The sequence below is a fragment of the Etheostoma spectabile genome, chromosome 9 (genome assembly GCF_008692095.1).
Source record: "Etheostoma spectabile isolate EspeVRDwgs_2016 chromosome 9, UIUC_Espe_1.0, whole genome shotgun sequence".
Lineage (NCBI taxonomy): Eukaryota > Metazoa > Chordata > Actinopteri > Perciformes > Percidae > Etheostoma > Etheostoma spectabile.
The window spans coordinates 5,428,120-5,449,290 of record NC_045741.1 but is presented as its reverse complement, the minus strand read 5'-3'; the positions used below and the strand labels follow the sequence as shown (position 1 = coordinate 5,449,290).

At 40.6% G+C, this 21,171-nt stretch overlaps 1 protein-coding gene across 2 annotated transcripts in view; it reads left to right on the top strand.

Annotated features, from left to right (window-relative positions):
* LOC116696189 (nesprin-2) overlaps positions 1 to 21,171 on the top strand; it is a gene marked incomplete at its 5' end in the record, with an annotated part of 139,700 nt that overhangs the window by 1,305 nt on the left and 117,224 nt on the right. For both annotated transcript variants that reach the window (XM_032526998.1, XM_032526997.1), the window contains 14 exon segments: positions 1,600 to 1,722; positions 3,770 to 3,864; positions 4,731 to 4,842; positions 5,114 to 5,248; positions 6,449 to 6,607; positions 7,229 to 7,423; positions 10,049 to 10,171; positions 11,169 to 11,369; positions 11,452 to 11,625; positions 12,323 to 12,454; positions 15,013 to 15,206; positions 15,775 to 15,907; positions 16,811 to 17,059; positions 18,975 to 19,127. In XM_032526998.1, the coding sequence (XP_032382889.1) occupies positions 1,600 to 1,722; positions 3,770 to 3,864; positions 4,731 to 4,842; positions 5,114 to 5,248; positions 6,449 to 6,607; positions 7,229 to 7,423; positions 10,049 to 10,171; positions 11,169 to 11,369; positions 11,452 to 11,625; positions 12,323 to 12,454; positions 15,013 to 15,206; positions 15,775 to 15,907; positions 16,811 to 17,059; positions 18,975 to 19,127 (2,178 nt within the window).

Sequence of the window (21,171 nt, the reverse complement as noted above, 5' to 3'; positions counted from 1 at the left end):
GATTGGTTAAGCAGGAAGGTGAACACCTCCAACAGCTGATTGGATTTAGGAGTGCACCAATTAAAAGTTAGATCTTCCTGAAAGAATTTACGCTGAGCTACATTACCTCTTAAGACCTTAGCTAATGTTAGCAATTAATTACCGCAATTATGAAAAAAAAAAATACAGGTTCCCCGTTAGTGCTTTCCACTTAGCATGGAAGCAGGTGTGTTTAGTTTTTTGGTTTTATTCAATATTATAGCATGTTGTTAAATGGTTAAACTTTGACTTAAACAAAATAAATATATTAATAATAATGTCATTAAAATATAGGTTTATTGACCTTGAATATGAAAAAAGCGCCACAAACATTCGGAATAAGCAACAAAAAGTTAATTTCCAATTTTGACCCAGAATGATCATGGTCACTGTGACGTAATGGTTTATTGTTCCAGGTTTAACCAGGTCAAAAGCTGATAGTTGACTGGTTTTGCTTTCAACTCTCATGTCAAGTTAGGTCAGTAAGTAGGGATGAACAATTAATAATTTTTAAAATCAAAATCGTGATAAGAATCTAGGGCGGCTGTGGCTCAGTGGTAGAGCGGTCGCCTCTCAATCGGAAGGTTGGTGGTTTGTTCCCCGGCCCTGCAGTCCCATGTTGAAGTGTCCTTGGGCAAGACACTGAACCCCTGAGTTGCCACCGGTCCTGTGCATTGGAGTGTAAATGTCTGTGAATGATTATCTGAGGAGCAGGTGACACCTTGTATGGCAGCCTCTGCCACTGTGTGTGAATGGTTCCTGTACTTTGTAAAAGATCTTTGAGTAGTTGTTAAGACCAGAAAAGCGCTATATAAGAACAGTCCATATACATTTAATCATGACGAACATGATTAATCAAATGTGCAATTTTTTGTTGAATGTTTGGTGTTGGTATTATTATGTTTACTTACTTTTCATAAGGTAAATGCTGAAATAATTTTATATCACAGATTGCTTACAGAAATGTCCTATTTTCAGTGGATATTTCACTTATTTGTTACTTTATTTAACATGATCGTAGAAGGAGCAAAATGTACAGAAGATGCTTCTATTGAACTGACGCATATCAGACATTTTACTTTATAGGGAAGTACTGATTTTTTTGGTATTGTAACTTTAGCTTTTGTGATAAATGTTCTGGGTTTGACTTTTCACTGTTCCATGCTTATTGAAAGGAAAACACTTATTGCTGGCGATTCATGTTCTCCTCCTTTTATAAGAATATATTGTAGATGCTTTGATAGTGTCTCATGTTATAATGCTCCATGACAACTTGTATCTGTTACACAGTGAATATTGAACTTTAACCAAAGTTTAAAAAAATAATTGCAAATCGACTTGTAATCGCAATATCTGGCAGAAGAAAAAAAAACATTTTTTCCCCAAAATTGTTCAGCCCGATAAGTAAGTCTGGTCTCAGAGCAGTTCAGTCCAAGTCTTGAGTCCTCAACTCTGGTGAAGAAAAAAAAGACAAACATGAACAGATATTTTTTAAACTGATGACAAGTATCTTTTAACTTTCTTCTTCCTTCTTTTTGTTTTTTCCTCTCTTGTGTTTCTCCTTTATCTACCTCTCCTCAGAAGTCGCTAGCTCACCCAGAGCGCCCCCTGCCGTCTTGTCTGCAGCGCAGCAGCAGTGTCCAGGAGATCTTCTCCTCACGGAGAAATAAACTGCTCCGACAGAGCAGCCTGCAGCAGCAGAAGGTACAGGACTCTACCGACTGCTTCGCTCAAGGGTTTGACTGTTTGAATGTAACATTTTAAAGGATTACTAATATTGACATCATTATCAATACATCAGTGTCATATATTTAAATTTGACCATTATCAATTCAATTACATTTTATTTTATAGTGTAAAATCATAACATGATATATATCTGGACACTTTACAGATAGAGTAGGCCCAGACCATAATTTACAAAGACACAACAATTCTCCTAAGAACAAGCATTTGGTGCAACATGGCGAGGAAAAACTTCCCTTTTACAGGCAGAAACCTTGGACAGACCCTGACGCTTGGTGAGCAGCTATCTGCCGCTGCCAGTTGGGACACAGCGACATTGATATAGATGTACAGATATGGAGACTTATAAGTCATAATATTTACAGGAGTTGGTATGATGAACAGTAACAATTATGGTACCAATAAAGAAAATAGAAGTAAGACATAACTTACTAACGTAGCAGAGTGTCAAGTAGGACCAAGGCAGCAGCAGCAACCAGGATTTAGGTGCCACCCCAATCGAAGGAAATCTGTTCATCACTGGACCATGAATGCACAAAGATGAAGAAAGAGAGAGGAGTACCAAAGGAAGTCCCTCTGCAGTCTCAAACTATAGCAACATAACTAAGAGGTGGTCCGCGGCAAACCTGAGCTTGCCCTTCAATGGTTGGTAGTTGAATCTGACAACTGTAGTCTAATCTAGTTGTACTCTATCACATTCAAAATCTGTTGGGTTGGGTAAAATATTTTTCATTGAAAGCTCAATCAAGAACTGATCTAAATGTAAAATGTATTGCCAAGACAATTTGTTTCGGGAAATAGTATTGCTACAGACCAATACAAAGTAGCACAACACAACACACATGACATTTCTGCCAAAGGTCGGCCGTCTGGTTGGTGTGTCAGAGCCTTAAGTACAAATGTTGATGTACTTGTACTTTACTACTAAAATATGAGATCGTATTCACAACGAGCCGCCATTATGGTCTGGCTTTGCCATTCCGGATAAGCCGGACCCATGTGATGCGTTCCTCCAATCAGCTGCCAGTTTTCACTTTTTGGGCGACAATCTAGATTAGCGTCACCTGCTGTTATGGAGACGTATTACGTCTTGCGCATGCTCAGAATGTATGCTCAAGTCAGCGTCGTTTCAGTGTGTTCCTGTGTGTTCCGAGGCACATTTTTGACCAACTTGGGGAGACAGTCAGTCCGACTGCCTTTTCTGCCAAAGGTTGGCCATCTGGTTGGTGTGTCAAGTACAAATGTTAATGTACTTGTACTTTACTTGAGTCTTTTCTTTTCATGCCAATTTCTACTTTTACTCTGCTACATTTCAGAGACTAACTAACAGCTTTAGTTACTTTACACATTAAGATGTTTGGACACAAAACACACAGTTTTGATGTTTTTGTTACAAATGAAACCAGCCAACAATATAACGTCCTACAAGTCCATCAAACACAACTGTTTGGATAATTTCCAAGACAATTAAAACTTGCCCGTTTAAAACTGGAAATAAGCTTGGCCTGTCATATGTATTTCAGTTTCTAAATCTACTGCCACTGTCAACTTAGTTATTTAAATTACGGAAGGTAGGGGTGCCTGGGTTGCTCACCTGGTGGAGCATGCGCCGATGCTCATTCCTCGCCACAGCTGCCGTGTGTTCAATTCCGACCTGTAGCCTTTTGCTGCATGTCATTCCCCTCTCTCCCCTTTTATGTCTAAGCTGTCCTATCATTAAAATACCAACCAAAAATTATCTTTAAACATGCAAGAAACTACTTAAGGGATCCTTTATGCATTTTATTTATTTATTTATTATTTTCTCCATTTTTTGTGAGGTAATATCGTCATGTCATCATATTGTCATGTGTGTTATGTGTATTATTTGCCTGTAATGTAAATTTAAAAAAGAAAGAGAAAAAACAGAAAGAAACTATCATAAAAGTATATATAGATGATGTTGCTCTGTACGGGTGCTGTGTCTATGTGACTGTACACCTTGCTGCTGCTGTTTGTATATCAGGAGTTGGAGCAGCAGCTGACTGAACAGAGAGGACTGACCCAGGCCATCGCCCGGCAGGGCTGCAGAGCCTCACTCCACAGCAAGCTGTCGCAGCGGTAATACACACACATACACACACACAATTTTTTTTCAACAATCCAAAAAGCTAATTATATGATAGTATCATAGTCCCATTTCCCTATGACTTCTTTTACAAATCGGTCAAATGGCCTTCTAATTTTCTCATACACCCCCAATTTGCCTCTCAATGTATTTCAGTCACTCCATGGACATACATTGCGCCATATTCTTGATCCAAGCACCAGTTGTAGGTGCCTCCATTTTCTTCCAGATGAGAGATGAGAGAGACCTATTTGCGCGTAACCTATGCAGACTGTTTGTGGAGCGGATGTGTGTTTTAACTGGCTAAACTGGTGTGTGTAGACTAAAAGAAGAGTGTTTTTACACTTGTAGAGCCGATCTCCGTGGAGCATATGCATCACTACATGCTGCTTTCATGTCCGGTGTAACCAGTTTCAATTGTTATGGTGAAAGCGTAGTGTCAAGTGGAATATTCACAAACAAGATGAACATACATGTAGTTTTATTGATATGTCTCTTTATTCCAATTTTAATATTTTCCTACACATAATACTTTGAGTTTTTATTTCAAAATGTAAAACAATTGTACAAAAACAAAAATTATCAATGTCTGTAACAAGACTAAATAGCTGCAGCAGAATTAAGAAAATAACGTTTAACATTTAAGAATAAATTTATTTTTAAATCAAATTGTTTATCTTCTTTCTTAGATTGTTTGATTTAAATTGTTCAATTAGTGCGACTAGATTTGGGATTCATTTGCAGATATGGAGAGCAAAAGAGACATGAGCTTCAAACTTCAAACAATCGAAGGGCCGCTGAAAGGAAGAAGGAAAGAGAAAGATGAAGTGTTAATTTCCAGCCTTTTCTCTCCGTGCAGGGAGCCTCCTGCTGAGGCTGATGTGGAGGAAGACTCTGCTCAGAAGAAGTGGGACAGCCTTCACAGTGGCCTGCTGGCTCTGGAGGAGAGCTGGCTGCTTCCCCTAGCCGAGGTAGGACCTTCCTCGGGAGAGCTGAAGTGCTTGATTATCACCTTTCAAATAAAAAGGAGAAAGGAGAAATCGGTTTCCTAGCCGTGCTTGATTATCACCTTCTTTGAGCAGAAGGCACTTTGTTGTCTCTTTGGTGTTATGGGGACTCCTGCAGGGCTTGATGAGAGTTGTGTGTGTGTGTGTGTGTGTGTGTGTGTGTGTGTGTATGTGTGTGTGTGTGTGTGTGTGTGTGTGTGTCCTCGACTTCTTATGTCTCTCTCTCTCTCTGAAGATGACGTACTCATCTACAAGGCGTAGTGATGGAACAGCAGGGCGCATGATTGGCTCACAAACCCTGAAAGAGCTCAGAATCCACATCAGCCATCTGAGAGAGCTGGGGCTCACTGCAGCAGAGCGTCAGGATCAGGTACAGAATATTGCACACAGTATATGTATTTTGGGACATGTGCCGCGACCACAGGTTCCCAACCTGTGGGTCAGCGCCCCTCAAGGGGCCATGAGATAAGTCTGAGGGACCTCTACATCAGGGTTCTTCAATGTTTTTTAAGCCAAAAGAGACAGATCAGGGACCCCTACTACATATCTTGAATAAAATTATCTTGCATATTAAACTGGGCCTACAACAGTGGTGGAATGTAACTAACTACATTTACTCAAGTGCTGTACTTAAAGGCGCTGACACACCAACCCGATTATCTGTTTGGTGAGTTCCGTGCCGTCAGTCGGAGGAGCTGTCGGCCTTCATTTTGGGCCGATTTGACACGTTGAATCGGCAGTCTGGTTGGTATGTCAGAGCCTTAAGTACAAATGTTGATTTACTTGTACTTTACTTGAGTCTTTTCTTTTCATGCCAATTTCTACTTTTACATTTCAGAGACTGACAGCTTTAGTTACTTTACACATTAAGATGTTTGCACACAAAACACACAGTTTATAAGATTTGATGTTTTTGTTATAAATGAAACTAGCCAACAATATAACGGCCTACAGGTCCAGCTTAGACCATTAATTACAACTGTTTGGATCAATGAAATTGATGTTTCCAGTTTTTAAAATGTGAGGATTTTTCTTTGCTTTAAAACTTTAAGTACATTTTCCTGTTGATACTTTTACTCAATATGTTGATTGCAGGATTTTGACTTGTAACAGAGTATTTTTACAGTGTGGTATTAGTACTTTTACAGTATCTGAATACTTTTTCTTTTTTTTATTTGTTATATAAACAAAATATTCTTCTGACTGGTTAAATACTTTTTACTTTTGTCAGTGAACTCATTGCACAGAGAAATAATGGCCAGACCATAAATGTAAATGTACTGTATTTATATAGCGCTTTTCCAGTCTTAACAAGTACTCAAAGCGCTTTTACATAGTACAGGAACCATTCACACACATTCTTACACTGTGGCCAAGGCTGCCCTACAAGGTGCCACCTTCTCATCAGATACACACTCACATACATTTACACTCCAATGGCGCAGCACCGGGGGAAACTCGGGGTTCAGTGTCTTGCCTTCCCATCTACCACTGATGTTATTTTGATAATGTTACAGGTATTGTCCATGATAAATCAACAATAAAATAAAAAAAACCTGTCCACCACCAGGCCTCCCCTGCAGACGGCTTCTATAAGATGCTGAACGAGGGTTTGTTTCATGTGTTGTATGGCGCCTCCCTGTCCCTGTCCTCCATCAACAGCGTGCTGTACTCGCCTGCCGGGACGACACATGAAGAAGACATGCAGCACAGACTGCTGCAGCTGCAAGTGAGACTCACCACAACAAACACTCAACAGCATTCACTTATGTTGGGGTTGGTCTCTTTAAATGAAAGGGTGGCTCATTTGAGCCACTACATTGGTCCAGACTGAAATATAACAACTTGATGAATTGGCGCAAACACTTGCACAGATATTCATGGTTTCCAGAGGATGAATTATATTGACCTTTCTACAATATAAAACAGACATGTGAACAAACAAAACTATTATAGGAGCCCTGAGAGGCAAGCAAGACATATTTTTTTGCTGGCTCGTTTTTTGCAAGGTTTTTTTTCCCCTCTGTGAGAGGTAAAACTCTTTTTTTTGCAGGCTCAAGTTTTCTTCTTAGCAAAAATATACCTGAAATAAATCATACATTTTTACAGATAAAGAAGAAGAAAAAAAAAAAGTAGAAAAAAAGCTTGAAAAATAAATATATTTCCACCCATTTTCCCCTATGAAAGAAAATTAGCCTGCAAGAAATATGTTTTGACAATTGAAAAGAATAAAATGTACACATTTGAGTGTCCAAACTATCCTTCACACCTCACCACACTTTTGTACCAGCTGTACTGATTATTATGCAAACTCACTCTAATTAGGACTTTCCTTGGATTGCCTTTTCAGAGTGTGTCAGCCGAGCTGGCTACGCTGGGCAGCGAGCTGACCTCTCAGGGGTCAAAGGTCAGCCGGATCGTGGGCTCAGTGTGTGGTCAGCGGTGTGTTGATGATCTGTGTAGAATACTTCCTGTGGTCCAGGCTCCACTGACCAGCAGAGAGGAGCAGATCACAATCCTGCAAGACGATATTGTAAAGCAACAGGTAAGATATCGTCATCACAAAAGGCAGATTTACGCTTCTGTGTTAAATTGACGCTGTAGGTACATAAGAGATACCGACCCTACGCCACAGCCTGATGGGCACCTCCCAAAAACATCACTACACGTTGCGGCGACACACATCGCTCGGCCGTGGCCAGCGTATTATTCAGATCCTTTACTTTAAGTAAAAGTTCTAATACCAGAATCAGAAAGGGTTTTATTGCCGTTTTTTAACTCATACAAGGAATTTGCCTTGGTGTATAGGTATAAACATTATATGTACACTGTATGTATTAAATAAAACAAATAAAAAATAAAGATAGAAGTAAAAAGAGCATTAAAGAACATTGCAGAAGAGAGAGTACAGTACAGTGAGAGCCAGAGGTGGAGCTTGGAGAGAGTCAGGGTGGGTTCGGGGCCCTGTTGATAAGTCTTGTGGCGGATGGGAAAAAACTGTTCATGTGGAGTGAGGTTTTGGTCCTGATGGAACTCAGCCTTCTGCCAGAGGGGAGTGGCTCAAAGAGTTTGTGGCCAGGGTGGGAGGGATCGGCCACAATTCTTCCAGCACGCTTCAGAGTCCTGGTGGCATATAGCTCCTGGAGCAGTGGCAGATTGCAGCCAATCACCTTCTCTGCTGACTGAATGACACGCTGAAGTCTGCCCTTGTCCTTGGCAGTCCTAGCAGTGGTAACAGATGGTGATGGAGGATGTGAGGATGGACTCAATGATGGCTGTGTAGAAGTGCACAGTCATTGTCTTTGGCAGATTGAATTTCTAAACCTGCCTCAGGAAGTACATCCTCTGTTGATCTTTCTTGATGAGGGAGCTGATGTTCAGCTCATACTTGAGATCCTGGGAGATGATAGTTCCCAGGAAGCGGAAGGACTCCACTTTGTCAATTGTGGAGTCACAGAGGGTGATGGGGGCAGGTGAGGTTGAGTTCTCCTTGAAGTCAACAACCATCTCCACTGTCTTTAGAGCGTTAAACTCTAGATTATTTTGATTGTACCACCAGGTGGTCAGCCTCCCACCTGTAGGCGAGGTGAGATGTTGAGGGAGGTGTCGCCCGCAAACTGTGTACTGTAACCACACTGTAAAAGTACTCTGTTATAAGTAAAAGTCCTGCATTGAAAATGTTAATTAAGTAAAAGTATGTTAGTATCATCAGAAAAATGCATTTAAAGTATTAACAGTAAAAGTACTCAAAGCAGACACATCCACCCATTTTAGAAACTGGAAACAATCCAAACAGCTGTGTGTTTAATGGTCTAATCATTTCAGCTGGACTTGTAGGCCTGTATAGTGTTGGAGTAGTTTAATTGATAATAAAATATCAAATTTTATAAACTACATGTGTTTTTTGTGCAAACATCTTAATTTGTAAAGTTCAGATGAATGTAAAAAAAAAGTACAATATTTCTCTCTGAAATGTAGTTGAGTAGAAGTAAAAAAAATGGCATGAAAAGAATAGATTTGTACTTAAGGACAGTACTTGAGTAAATGTACTTAGTTACATTCCACCACTGGCTGTGGTTTGGGAGCGTTGCACCCCGCCACAACTCATTTTCTGTTTGTTTTTTTCTCCATAAACAACATTAAATCAAGGAGAGGGTCAACTTTTCCTGCTACAAATTTCCCACAGTCATCTCATTTTTATCTTTACTCTATTAGTGTTTAAATGTGTGAGTTCTGTTTTTTATGTCACTGTATCAAAATTAGTAGTAAAATAATCTTATAAATTATTATATAGATACATAGAGGACAGAATTATACACTGTTTCACAGAAGTCTGCAGTATTTCACCAAGGTTGTCGTAGGTCACAACTATCACCTAAAAGCTCGAAGTTCAGGCATAAAACCCTTTTTATTTTTAGTCTGTTTTGGCTCTAAGTAAGCAAACATTTCATTTGGATAAGTTGTCAAAAGGAAAAATACTATGAGCCACGTTTTGCCTTCCCAGCACTGAGATACTGAAATGGTTCTGGATATAAACAGGAAAACAAAAAGAATAGACCTAGTTTTATGGGGTAACGGTCTACTGTAGTTCAAGTACCCTTATACATTATCTTTATGTCATTGACATAACTAACAAAACAGTTTTACCGTTAAGTAGAGAGAAAGAGGATCTAACTTAATTCAGGACTTCTTTCAAAAAAGCAAATGTGTTCAGATGACAAGATCAGAGATCTTCAACAGGGGTTTCTCAGAGATAATGTAAGAGGGACGCTAAAGTATGTTATAAATATTTTTCGTTTTTCAAAAATTTAAATAAGCATTAATATGAATCCAACATATTAATAGCAAAGATAATTTGGCCTATTTGCAAAAAAAAGATGAGCTTACTATAGGTAAGGCAGCCACTACAGTTCAGCTGAAGAATTTACTGTGCTTTCCACATATATGTTTAACATTAAACATGATGTTTAAATAACATCCATTTATTTTCATAATTTTGGCCCAGTTTAATACGCAACTCAATTGTATACTATATGTGTAGCAGGGGGTCCCTACTTGGTCTCTCTTTCAGCTATGGGGTCCCTGGCCCAAAAAACATTGAAGACCCCTAAGATAGACTGTTTGTTATGAGTTTATCATTTGTCCCAGTGTACATGTGTTCATTTTCCAGGCTGTGGTTCAGATACAGGAGTCTCTGCAGCAGCAGCAAGTGGAGCAGGTGAGCTCCATACTGGGGGAGGCGGAGCGATGCAACCTGCCTGCCTCTCTTATCCAGCCAGCCTCACAACTGCAGGTATGCTAACTGCTCTACGTCACATCTGGGACAGGAGGGAAATGCCAGAAGCAATAAGAAAATACTATAAAACTAACTCTAGTAGTGTACAGTGTAGATCAGTGCAAACTGGGGGTTGTTGAAATTAAAAAAAACATTGAGAGTCACTTGGCTATACCTTGAGTATTGCAATGATATCATACACTTAAGGTTAGGTTGATTAAATATGTTATTGCATTACTTACTTTGGCCTTCACAAGACAACGGTTGTTGATGACTTGGTACTGCGTTCCTCACCCAGCCACACACCATCTGGTAATATGCCTCCAAATCTTTGTAGGACTTAAGGTCCTCCGCTGTGTATGGGCTCAGGGGGAAAACCAGGTAGTTGACTATATCGGGATATGCAACTGAAAGAAGAATCATTGGGTGGTCATGGATCCAAGAAGAGGGAGCCAACTCGTAGCGATCTGCAACACCAACAGCCAACAAAATATCGCGCCTTTTCTTGTGTTCAAAGTCCTTCCCTATATGCCTTTGCATCTTGGATGCTTTTCTGTTGTTTAGACATGGCTACATTCACTTAAAGTATCTAAAGCATACAAATAATCCATTGTATTTTGTTCAGTTGTTTCCAGACACTAAAATGGACACAGTTCCTCCAGCGCTATGATAATAATAAACGCAAAATTTGGAGGGTGGAAACTAGGGCCACTCCTGGCTCGTGCCTACAATCTTGTACTAATTGGTGTAAATGGGCGCATATTACATCGAAAACAAATGCATTGATGCTTTTAAATGGATGTATGGGATGAATGTAAATGGAAAGTTTGTGTTTTCAATTTACTGCAGACCTTGCAGCTTACACATTGCAATATTTCCTTGCCGCTGTTGCGCTTTGGGTTCAACTTCCCCGGACCTCCACAAGATGGATTTTTTGCGTGGGAAGCTTGGACCCCTTCATAACTGCTCGCAGTTTGAATTAATTCTAGTAATTTTGTTTCTCTTCTATGTGGAGGGTGAGCTGGACAGTTCTCTGGGTGGTGTTCTCTCCCACTGTGAAGTGCTGAACAACAGTGTGGATCTGCAGCAGCAGTATGAGCGGCTGGTCCACAGCATGGAGGAGCTGCTCGCTCTGGGCTCTGAACGCCTTGCAAAGCTGCCTGACACAGAGCTTGGCAGCAAAGCTCAGCTCCAGCAGCGGCTCAGCAGTCATACGGTCCGTCTGTGGGATAAAATAAAATAAAGTTTAGAGTGCTAATCTAAAATATCATCTTTAACATTACCCTTTCTGTAATCAGAAGTTCTTCCAGTTCCTGGGCCATCATTTTAGTATCCTGCAATACCTGAGCCAGAGAGTCCCAGAAAGTGTCCTCCAGAGGTTGGAGGCTGTAGTGAAGGGCCAACAGGATGAGGTGGCCCGGCTGCAGCAGTGTGGTCTGGAAAAAGGGACCATGATGCAGGAAACGTTACAGGTAGTGCATGGAATGCAGTCTTATTTATCTGAGGAGTAATTAAGCATGATACGAATCAATAAAAGATTATCAGATTATCCAATGGCTGGCATGGCTGTGCACTCTTAAGCATGATTTATGCTTCTGCGTTAAATTGGTGCCATGGTTAGATACGTAGGTACATGACCCTACGCCGTAGCCTGACATGAACTCCTCGAAAAATGTGACTACACGTCATGGCGACGCACGTTGCTTGGCCATGGCTTGGTAGCGTTGCATTTTCCCCAACTTATTTCCTGGTTCTCCTTCTCCATGAAACACATGAAATAAAGGAGAGGGTTAACTTCTCCTGCTGCAGATTTCCCTCCGTGGTCAGAAAGAACAGGGGATACACTTTGTTTCTCTCACTATGCTTCTAGAGTCGGTCCTCAATCTACCACACATTCCACACACACACACACAAACACAAGCCCTGCTATTATCTTAAAGAGATCGAAGCACACACCAACGCACAAGTACTGTGTAAACTTCAGGCCACTTAGGTAGGCTACGACGAAAGCTCTGCATGGAGCCTCCACAGATCCACATAATGTCCTGGGTGAATTTTATTTATACAACAGGTGAAGTTAATTAAAGCCATCAGCAATCATTAAAAACACAATTGCAGAAGTGATTTTATTAAACAGAGACATCTTTTCTGACCCTGTATCTGTCTCAGGTGTGGTCACAGTGGGAGGAGGACAACGCCTGGTCAGACTCCCTGCTCAGATCCATTGAGACTTCATTTCCCAAGATTCACAAGGGGGGTAATTCTGAGGAGCAAATATCAGAGAAGCTCTCTCTCTACCAGGTAATCTTTATTAAAACGTGTTCTTTCTAACCTTTTGTGGGCCAGAATGATGTTGCTGATGTATCAACAAGCAGCTGACGAGAGGACTAAGCATATTTGCCAATGTTCCATTCTGCTCATTTGAAGACTATTGGTCATGCTCTTCATGCCATGTCCTAATTGGCTCAATCAAATACAAGCAAATGGGTTGTTTTCTGTATGGGCACATGATGTTCCTCGGATTTGATTTGTTATTAGCCAAACTCAAATTCATTTTGGCTCATATTCCCTGTTGCTCTTATGTGGGATTGGAAATGTGTCTCTTATTTATCTGAAATGGACTACAGTATGTGCTGCAGCTCGCTCCGTGGTCAACTACAGTGGTGTGAAAAAGTGTTTGCCCCCTTCCTCATTTCCTGTTCCTTTGCATGTTTGTCACACTTAAGTGTTCGGAACATCAAACCAATTTAAACAATAGTCAGGACAACACAAGTAAAACAAATGCAATTTGTAAATGAAGGTGTTTATTATTAAGGTGAAAAAAAATCCAAACCATCATGGCCCTGTGTGAAAAAGTGATGCCCCCTAAACCTAATAACTGATTGGGCCACCCTTAGCACAACAACTGCACCAAGCGTTTGCGATAACGAGCAATGGGCTTTTACAGCGTCCTGGAGGAATTTTGGCCCACTATCTTTGCAGAAGGTCCTAATTCAGTTACATTAGAAGGTTTCGAGCATGAACGGCCTTTTAAGGTCATACCACAACATCTCAATAGGATTCAGGTCAGGACTTGGCTAGGCCTCCAAAGTCTTCATTTTGTTTTTCTTCAGCCATTCGGTGGGGGGACTTGCTGGTGTGTTTAGGATCATGTCCTGCTGCAGAACCCAATTTTGTTTCAGCTTGAGTACACGAACAGATGGTCTGACATCTCCTTCAGGATCTCTTGGTAGACAGCAGAATTCATAGTTCCTTTTATCACGGCAAGTCTTCCAGGTCCTGAAGCAGCAAAACAGCCCCAGACCATCACACTACCACCACCATATTTTACTGTTGGTATAATGTTCTTTTTATGAAATGCAGTGTTCCTTCTACGCCAGAAACTTGGACACACACCTTCCAAAGAGTTCTACTTTTGTCTCATCGGTCCACAGAATGTTGTCCCAAAGTCTTGGGGATCATCAAGATGTTTTGTGGAAAATTGATACGAGCTTTGATGTTCTTTTTGCTCAGCAGTGTTTTTTTTCCTTGAATTCTGCCATGCGGGCCGTTTTTGCCCAGTCTTTTCCTGATGGTGGAGGCATGAACGCTGACCTTAACTGAGGCAAGTGAGGCCTGCAGTTCTTTGGACATTGTTGTGGGGTCTTTTGTAACCTCTTGAGTGAGTCGTCGCTGCGCTCTTGGGGTAATTTTGGGCGGCCGGCCACTCCTGGGAAGGTTCACCACGGTTCCATGTCTTCGCCATTTGTGGATAACGCTCTCACTGTGGTTCGCGATTCCCAAAGCTTGGAAATGCTTTATACCCTTTCCAGACTGATAGATCTCAATTACTTTCTTTCTCAATTGTTCCTGAATTTCTTTGTCTCGGCATGATGTGTAGCTTTTAGGATCTTCTGGTGGACCTTACTGTGTCAAGCAGCTCCTATTTAAGTGATGCCTTGATTGTGAACAGGTGTGGCAATAATCAGGCCTGGGTGTGGCTAAGAAATTGAACTCAGGTGTGGACAACCACAGTTATAGTATGTTTTAACAAGGGGGCAATCACTTTTTCACACAGGGCCTGATGTTTTTTTTTTTTTTTTTACCTTTATAATACACCTTCGTTTACAAATTGCATTTTGTGTTTACTTGTGTTGTCCTTGACTATTGTTTAAATTGATTTGATGTTCTGAAACACTTAAGTGTGACAAACATGCAAAGGAACAGGAAATGAGGAAGGGGGCAAACACTTTTTCACACCACTGTAAGTGTGTTTGTAGTAAAAGGAGGTGAAGAAGGGGTCATTGAGGAATGGAGACATCAGAGCCAGGCTAGCTGTTTCCCCATGCTTCTTGTCTATGTAGTCTGGATCAACATCAAGTACATTTCCAGGATTAAGCCTGATTTAATAATAAAAATAATAATAAGAATAAGAATAGTAATAATAACAACAATAAAATCTTTGGCTATAAAAAGACCTTTTTCCAGCTAATTTAAATAGCTCACGCTATATTGTGTCAATAGTTAACTTCAGTTAAACTTGTATCTGGCGGTTTCTTTTGCAGGATACAAATGTTCAACCAAAACAAGTTCCTTACCGAGACTATTTTGCAGAGCCACCAACGCTACGTCCGGAGCTTAGCGCCTCCCAAGACGTTTGTGTTTAAAGAAATGCAAACAACCCAAAGCATTTTTCTCCTGTCCCAGAATGTATGTGGGGTTTAGCCAGACCTCACTCCACAGCGCTGTCTGGTAATATAAGACTAGTGTTGATTCCGAGCTAATTGCCTCCTAGCACTAGAAAATTGGTATTAATCCTGTCACGTAACTCTCAAAAAAGAGAGTGAATAAGTGTTTATAAAGTTTTGTCTGTGTGACAGGAGCTGTGTGGCGTTCTGGTGGGGAACAAAGCGCGGTTCAGTAGGATGCTGGAAACGGGGCTCTGGCTACAGGGGGCGTGCTGTAGACCAGTGGGTGTGTCCACCAGCCAGCTGGAAGCCCGTTGGAGAGCGCTGCACAGGAAGGTGGAGCAGCAACGCATCAACGCAGACAGAAACAGGAAGCTGAGCCGCAGGTGAGAGATGAGGAACAGAGAAATATACTTTGCTACAAAGTTAGAACTTGTTTAGACCAAAGAGGTTTTGTCCATTAAGTATTAAATATAAAGGGTTACATTTGACTACATGTTGAAATTCAATTCTTTCCCATATTTTTGAATGGTGGAAATCTTCATCCTTGTATAAGGGTTTAGTTGTTTAGCAAGGTAGGTTATAATGTGATCTAAAAATATTTTTGCTAATTAAATGTGCTCAGATTAAAAAAGCAACTAATAAGAATTTTTAAGTCTAAATAAATCTATATGAAAGACACTATTTGCTTTAAATATATATGGGGCGCCTTGATAGCACACCTTGTGGAACGGGATCCCCATGCGCCAATGCTCGGTCCTTACCACAGTGGCCCAGGGTTTGACCTTGATCTCCGACCTGCGGCCCTTTGCTGCATGTCTTCCACCTCCCCTCTTTCTCTGTCAATAAAAGACCAAAATGCCTCAAAAATAATCTTAAAAAAAACAAATATTTAGATGACACGGTAATCTTGTAGATTTCTTAATCAATTTTCTATTTTCCACCAATAAACAGTTTTGTTCGTGACTTTGCGGTACTGGCTGACTGGATGGGTGGGGCCAGGGAGCTGATTGACAGATGCAGTCAACTCTCAGCTGAGAAGGAGATGGATGCTGAACAGAGCCTTGACCACTACCTCCAGTTTGTGGTGAGCAGACACTCATAGTCTTACTCTTTGCAAATTACAAACTCCACTAAGGAAATAAATCCACTGCGTTTATTGACATGCTTTTACTGAAAAAAGTCAAATAACTTTGACTGCATGACTGCATGTCATTTTTCGTTTCATTCATTTGTCGCATTTTTTTGTCATTTTTGTGGCCTTCTCCAACACTTTTGTCGCTTTTTTTTTTTACTTGTATCTTTTTTTCTTTTTTTTTTACATAAAAACCCTACAAAAGTCAGCCAAAAAGTTCCTTAGAAAATCAAGCTAAACAATAATTACATTTTTAAAAGTAGGCTACCACACAGCAAATTTACAGCAAACTGTTCACAGCCTGAATATAAAAACTCTGTTTGTGTGGGAATTCTGCTTTGAGTGTCACATTATTTTTGGGTTTGTTGCACAAATAGATTAAATTTATTGTGAACATGTGAAGTTGATAAAAACCTGCGAGGTGTGTAAACTTTTTCAAATATAAGCTTTAATTAAATAATGATTAACTTTTCCCTTTGTAAGTAGCCACATTTGTTCTTACGGAAGTTTTTTCTTTGCATTCTGCAATAAATAAAATCAGCTTCAAGCAAGTCATTTTTCATATCACAATGATAAAGACTTTCTGAAGTCTGTCCACATACAATCAAATAGATTAGATTAGATGAATATCTCATACCCTTCTACGCATTGCAAATGTAATTAATTCTGGGCGGCCCTCTTATAAATGAACTTGGCAAAATGTTCAAATTGTTAAAGAAAAAAAATGTTTTGTTTGTATATAAGCTTAATCGTGAGTTGAGAATGTCACATATTTTGGCAATGACCCTGTCAACCCCCACAGCGCCCATTATGCTATTGTGGAGAAGAGAATACAACAAAACCTTTCTATTATAGGCTTTGACCAAAGAGTTGGAGGCCAAAAGTGGACTGAAGGTGGCTGTGATCGGTGCTGGAACCCAACTGGTCCAGCTGAGTGAAGAGGAAGGAGACTCAGATAGAAATCCAGATCATGACATAAAGACATCACTATCTCAGACTTTGGAACCAGATCTGGGCTACATCCCGTCCCAGCTCAAACAGATAGAGCGGGACTGGTCTAGTCTGCTGGCCCATGTTCCTGTTGTCCAACAAGCCCTGCATAAGGTCAGAAGATTCCCCTTGTAGTTTGTCACTTCCAGAAGCTTCATTTAAATAAATAGGATGTTTTAGAGATGTGACTTATTGAAATTCATCATTCTCAACTAGAATAGATGGTGTTTGTGGTTATTGGCCTCTTCTACCTTTTCAGAATATTTATTGACTTTTTATTTTGATTGAAAATAACAAAAGGAATGGAGGTTTTGTTTCTAACTGTTAAAATGTGAACTATGATTTGCTTCTTTGTGCACACATGTGGCTTGTGACTTTGAGTGTAGAGAGGGTGGGCCCTTAACCACAGTATTGGCGATTCAATCCTCTGGTCACATGTTAACGTGTCCTCGAGCAAGACACTGGACCCCAAGTTGCTCCCCGGACGCTATATGTAAAGCTGCCCACTGCTCCTAATGCTAAGGATGGGTTGAATGCAGAAATTGAATTTCACTACATTGTGCTGCAGTTCTATGTGACAAATAAGAAATAAAGTAAAGTTTTTCACTTGTGCAGTAATGAGCAGAGAGTTTGGTATTTTAAAAACCACATCACAGTCTTCCTGTCACCAATTAGTTTTAAACATCCCCACTGTGCAGCACAATGTCATCCGGATGACTCTTCTCTCCCGTATTAGTGTGAAACCATTCTCCCCTCCATCTAATGTCTGTCCGTCTGTCAAGATCTCCTCTTTCTTCTTTTCTCTACTCTTCTCTGTTCTGCCTCCCTATCTCTGCCCATCTTCCCAGCATCCTCTCCTCTCAGCTGTCTTACTATCCCTCCCTCTCTCCCACTGCTTCATCCCCTTTCATCTCCTCTTCCTGTAGTTATTTATTTTCTATTCCTCTCTTTTCTCCACCTCACCTCCATTTTTGTCGACTCTTCTGATTCATAATAATTTTCTCTCCCCTCCCTCGAATTTTGTTTGCCTTCTAACTCACCTCCCTTTCAAGTTTAAGTTCAAATTGAAAGCTTATTTCAGATAAATGCATCTTATAGGTCTGTCACAAATTAACAAATAAAGACTACACAACACATATTCTGTATTATTCTGTGTATACATGTTAAGAGCAATATCTTTAGCTTTAATTAATATGTAAAAGGAGTTAAACACTAGCCCAGATCACCTGAGATGTAACAACAATCTGATATTAACCTCAGAGCAAGGTCATTTATAGCCTATAACACGATAACATTAAATCAATCCTGATAACATCGAATCAATCCAGAAGCTTACACTATAGAGACACTGTCAGACCAGTATGGAATCAAATAAGGGACGTAAGAATTTAAATTTCAACAGGCACTGAATACTTAATATTGAAATACTTTAATCTGAAAACCATGTATCTGAATTATTTGTTCTGAATCAACCTCTTTGAAATTAAAATATGATGTATCTTGATTTGAAATTTCAAAAGCCGAATATGTTTTTTCAGTAGTCACAAATTCAGATCCAAAAAATCAATTGAAAACTGGACAACTTACTGGAGCCCTGTAGTTTCAATTTCAGAGTCGCTTTCTTAGATCCCATGACTGACAACCCATGCTCTGATAGGGCAGAGGTCGGTTTGATTGCATTCAGGCTCAACTGTCTATCCCGAGTAGCCTGGAGGTTGCTATGTTAATTATTTTAAATTGAATATTTGAATATGGATTTGTCCTATAAAAAAAATAAAAAATAAATTCAGATACATGGTTATAAGTTTTCAGTGGCTGTTAAAATTCAAATACTTATGTCTCTTACTTGCTTCCATCTGCTGGAACTATATTTTCCAGCAGGGGCAGCAGCATTCAGAACTAGCTGAATCTTTTTTGGCTTTCATGAAGAGTAGAAACAGTTATTATTTTAAAATTCTTGAAAATCAGAGAGTAAGTATTTTATTTATTCTATAGAAAATCAAACTAATTTCTTCCTTCTCCTCCTCAGCGATGGATGGAGACATTGAGCCAGCATGGGGCGCTGCTAGAGCTGCAGGCCTGGCTGGGAGCAGCGGAGTCCAGGCTGGAGGAGCATCGCAGCAGAATCAACCAAAGCTCCTTCACCAACACTGATCTGAGTCAGCTCCTGACATACTGCAAGGTACAGAAGAACTGAATGACGGACTACAGCAAACATCCTGCCTAAATGTCCGGATTACTGCCAGACCTTCCTCCAATGCGCTGTTGGGAAGGGTCTGGCTTGTTCACACAGCAATTCTGGGATGGGAAAAAAATGTGCTTGGGTTTCTTGGTATTTCTTGAACCCAATCACTATCGTCTTGGTCAGTGCTAAGTGCAGGATGGAGCAACAGTGCCTCTGCAAAACAGTCTTGGAAAATGACTTGTTTTGGTGGGACATGTGCAAGTTCAAAAGTTGTTTTAGTCATGCAACAGAAAACTCAGATTGGACAGATAGTCCAGAACCCTTCAGGGTGAATCCAGACAACTAGCTAGACCCCTGCAGGGTTTTGGACCAGATCTGAAGAGTATTTAACCATAGCCCTCATGAATCCACCGGAGTTTAGAATGCCAATACAAAGAAAGCAAAAGGTGAGGACATCCGGCTGAAAATGAAGGCCATCTGGTGGGTCCTCCGCGGGTGTTATGTGCCTTCTGGTTTTTCCACCTACCGGTTTCCGAGCCTGTCCAGATGCCGTGTACACCTATTAACGGCTACCCACGTCAACAGATTTGATACATAGTCATAAACATTTTACTGGCCTTTGCATGTCGCACCTCAATATAAACTGTACTGAACTGAACAGAGTATCGGAGCACGACACTACAAAAACATTGTACAGCGGGAAAAAAATGTGTTTTAAAAGAAATTACGATGATCCGTGTCGCGCTGGGTTCGAACCCTCTTCAGCAAAAATAATAGCATATGAGTCCACTGCACTGTCCACTACACCTTCAAATCAACCACGTCACTGGTGAAAAAACTATGTTTTTCTCAGTAGAACAAGACTAACAATTTAACAGTTTAACATTTCCTCGGCTTAGAATTACAGTAGGAACCGATATTTCCACCCAACTGAAATACACGCTTTATTAGCTTAGAATTACGACAACAATTGCTAAACACACTGCTAACTCAGGGTCCTCTCTTCCCAATTCACAGCCCCCTCCCTTGGCTTAAAATGACTCACCGCTGTCTGCGACAGCCATGGCTAACGTTAGCAGTTAGCAGGGTTAGCATGGTGGCGTTAGCCAGGACCAGTTAGGATCACTTTACTGGCTGCCTCAATTGTTTTTGCGAATATGTAAACAACTCAGGTACTATAGCTATATAATTTAATGTGAGTACACGAATGTTGAATTGACATAACATGCCCATCCCTAATAGCTGTGATTAATTAACCTGAAGCTAATGCTTACCTGTTCAGGGTGAAATTAGCCAACTCGGCGGCCTTTTGGGGTCTAAACTGTCAATTTTTAAATACATCTCCAATGCTTACACGGGTTTGTTATGTCTCTGGTCACGCAACTGTTAGAAAGATGCCGTTTTTTTAGGTCGGGTAGAATCTATCTCCGTGATCCTGTTCGTTTGGTTGCTGCTTCCGTGGCTGTACTAACTTTACAGCTGTAGCGTGCTGGGTTTACGTTTTTACAGGTGTACCTGGCAACCGGGGGCCTGTTGCACAAAACCAGGATAAGGGATTAAGCCGGGATCTTGAAGTTATCCTGGATAGATTTAGCTTTGACTCGGTTGCACAAAATCAGATTGAATTAAAACCAGCCAAGTAACCTTGGAGATTTATTCTTTGCGGCTAGCCTGGTCCAGAGCAGGCTAACAGCCGGGCTAAGATTAATCCTGGAGTCTCAGGGGTCAAATCGGCTGCTGCTCTGATCCGAAATAAACGTGTTTAACAGTTATTCCGTTGTCTTCTGCATGTGTTCTGCTTTATTTTTATTAACATGCATTAGCCTACTTGTCATTATTGTTGTCACGAGTTTGATTTAAACCCTACTACAGTTTTTTAGATGGTTAGGAATGGTTGCACTGGCACCCTGATGCGGAGTGGGACATTTCCCGGTGGGACGGTAGTGTGTCGAGGCTGCCTGGCGTGCGGCAGCTGCCCGGTGGCCGCTGCCTGCCGGCAGACCTGCAAGTCGTGTCAGTGTCCACTCTCTCTGTAAAAGTA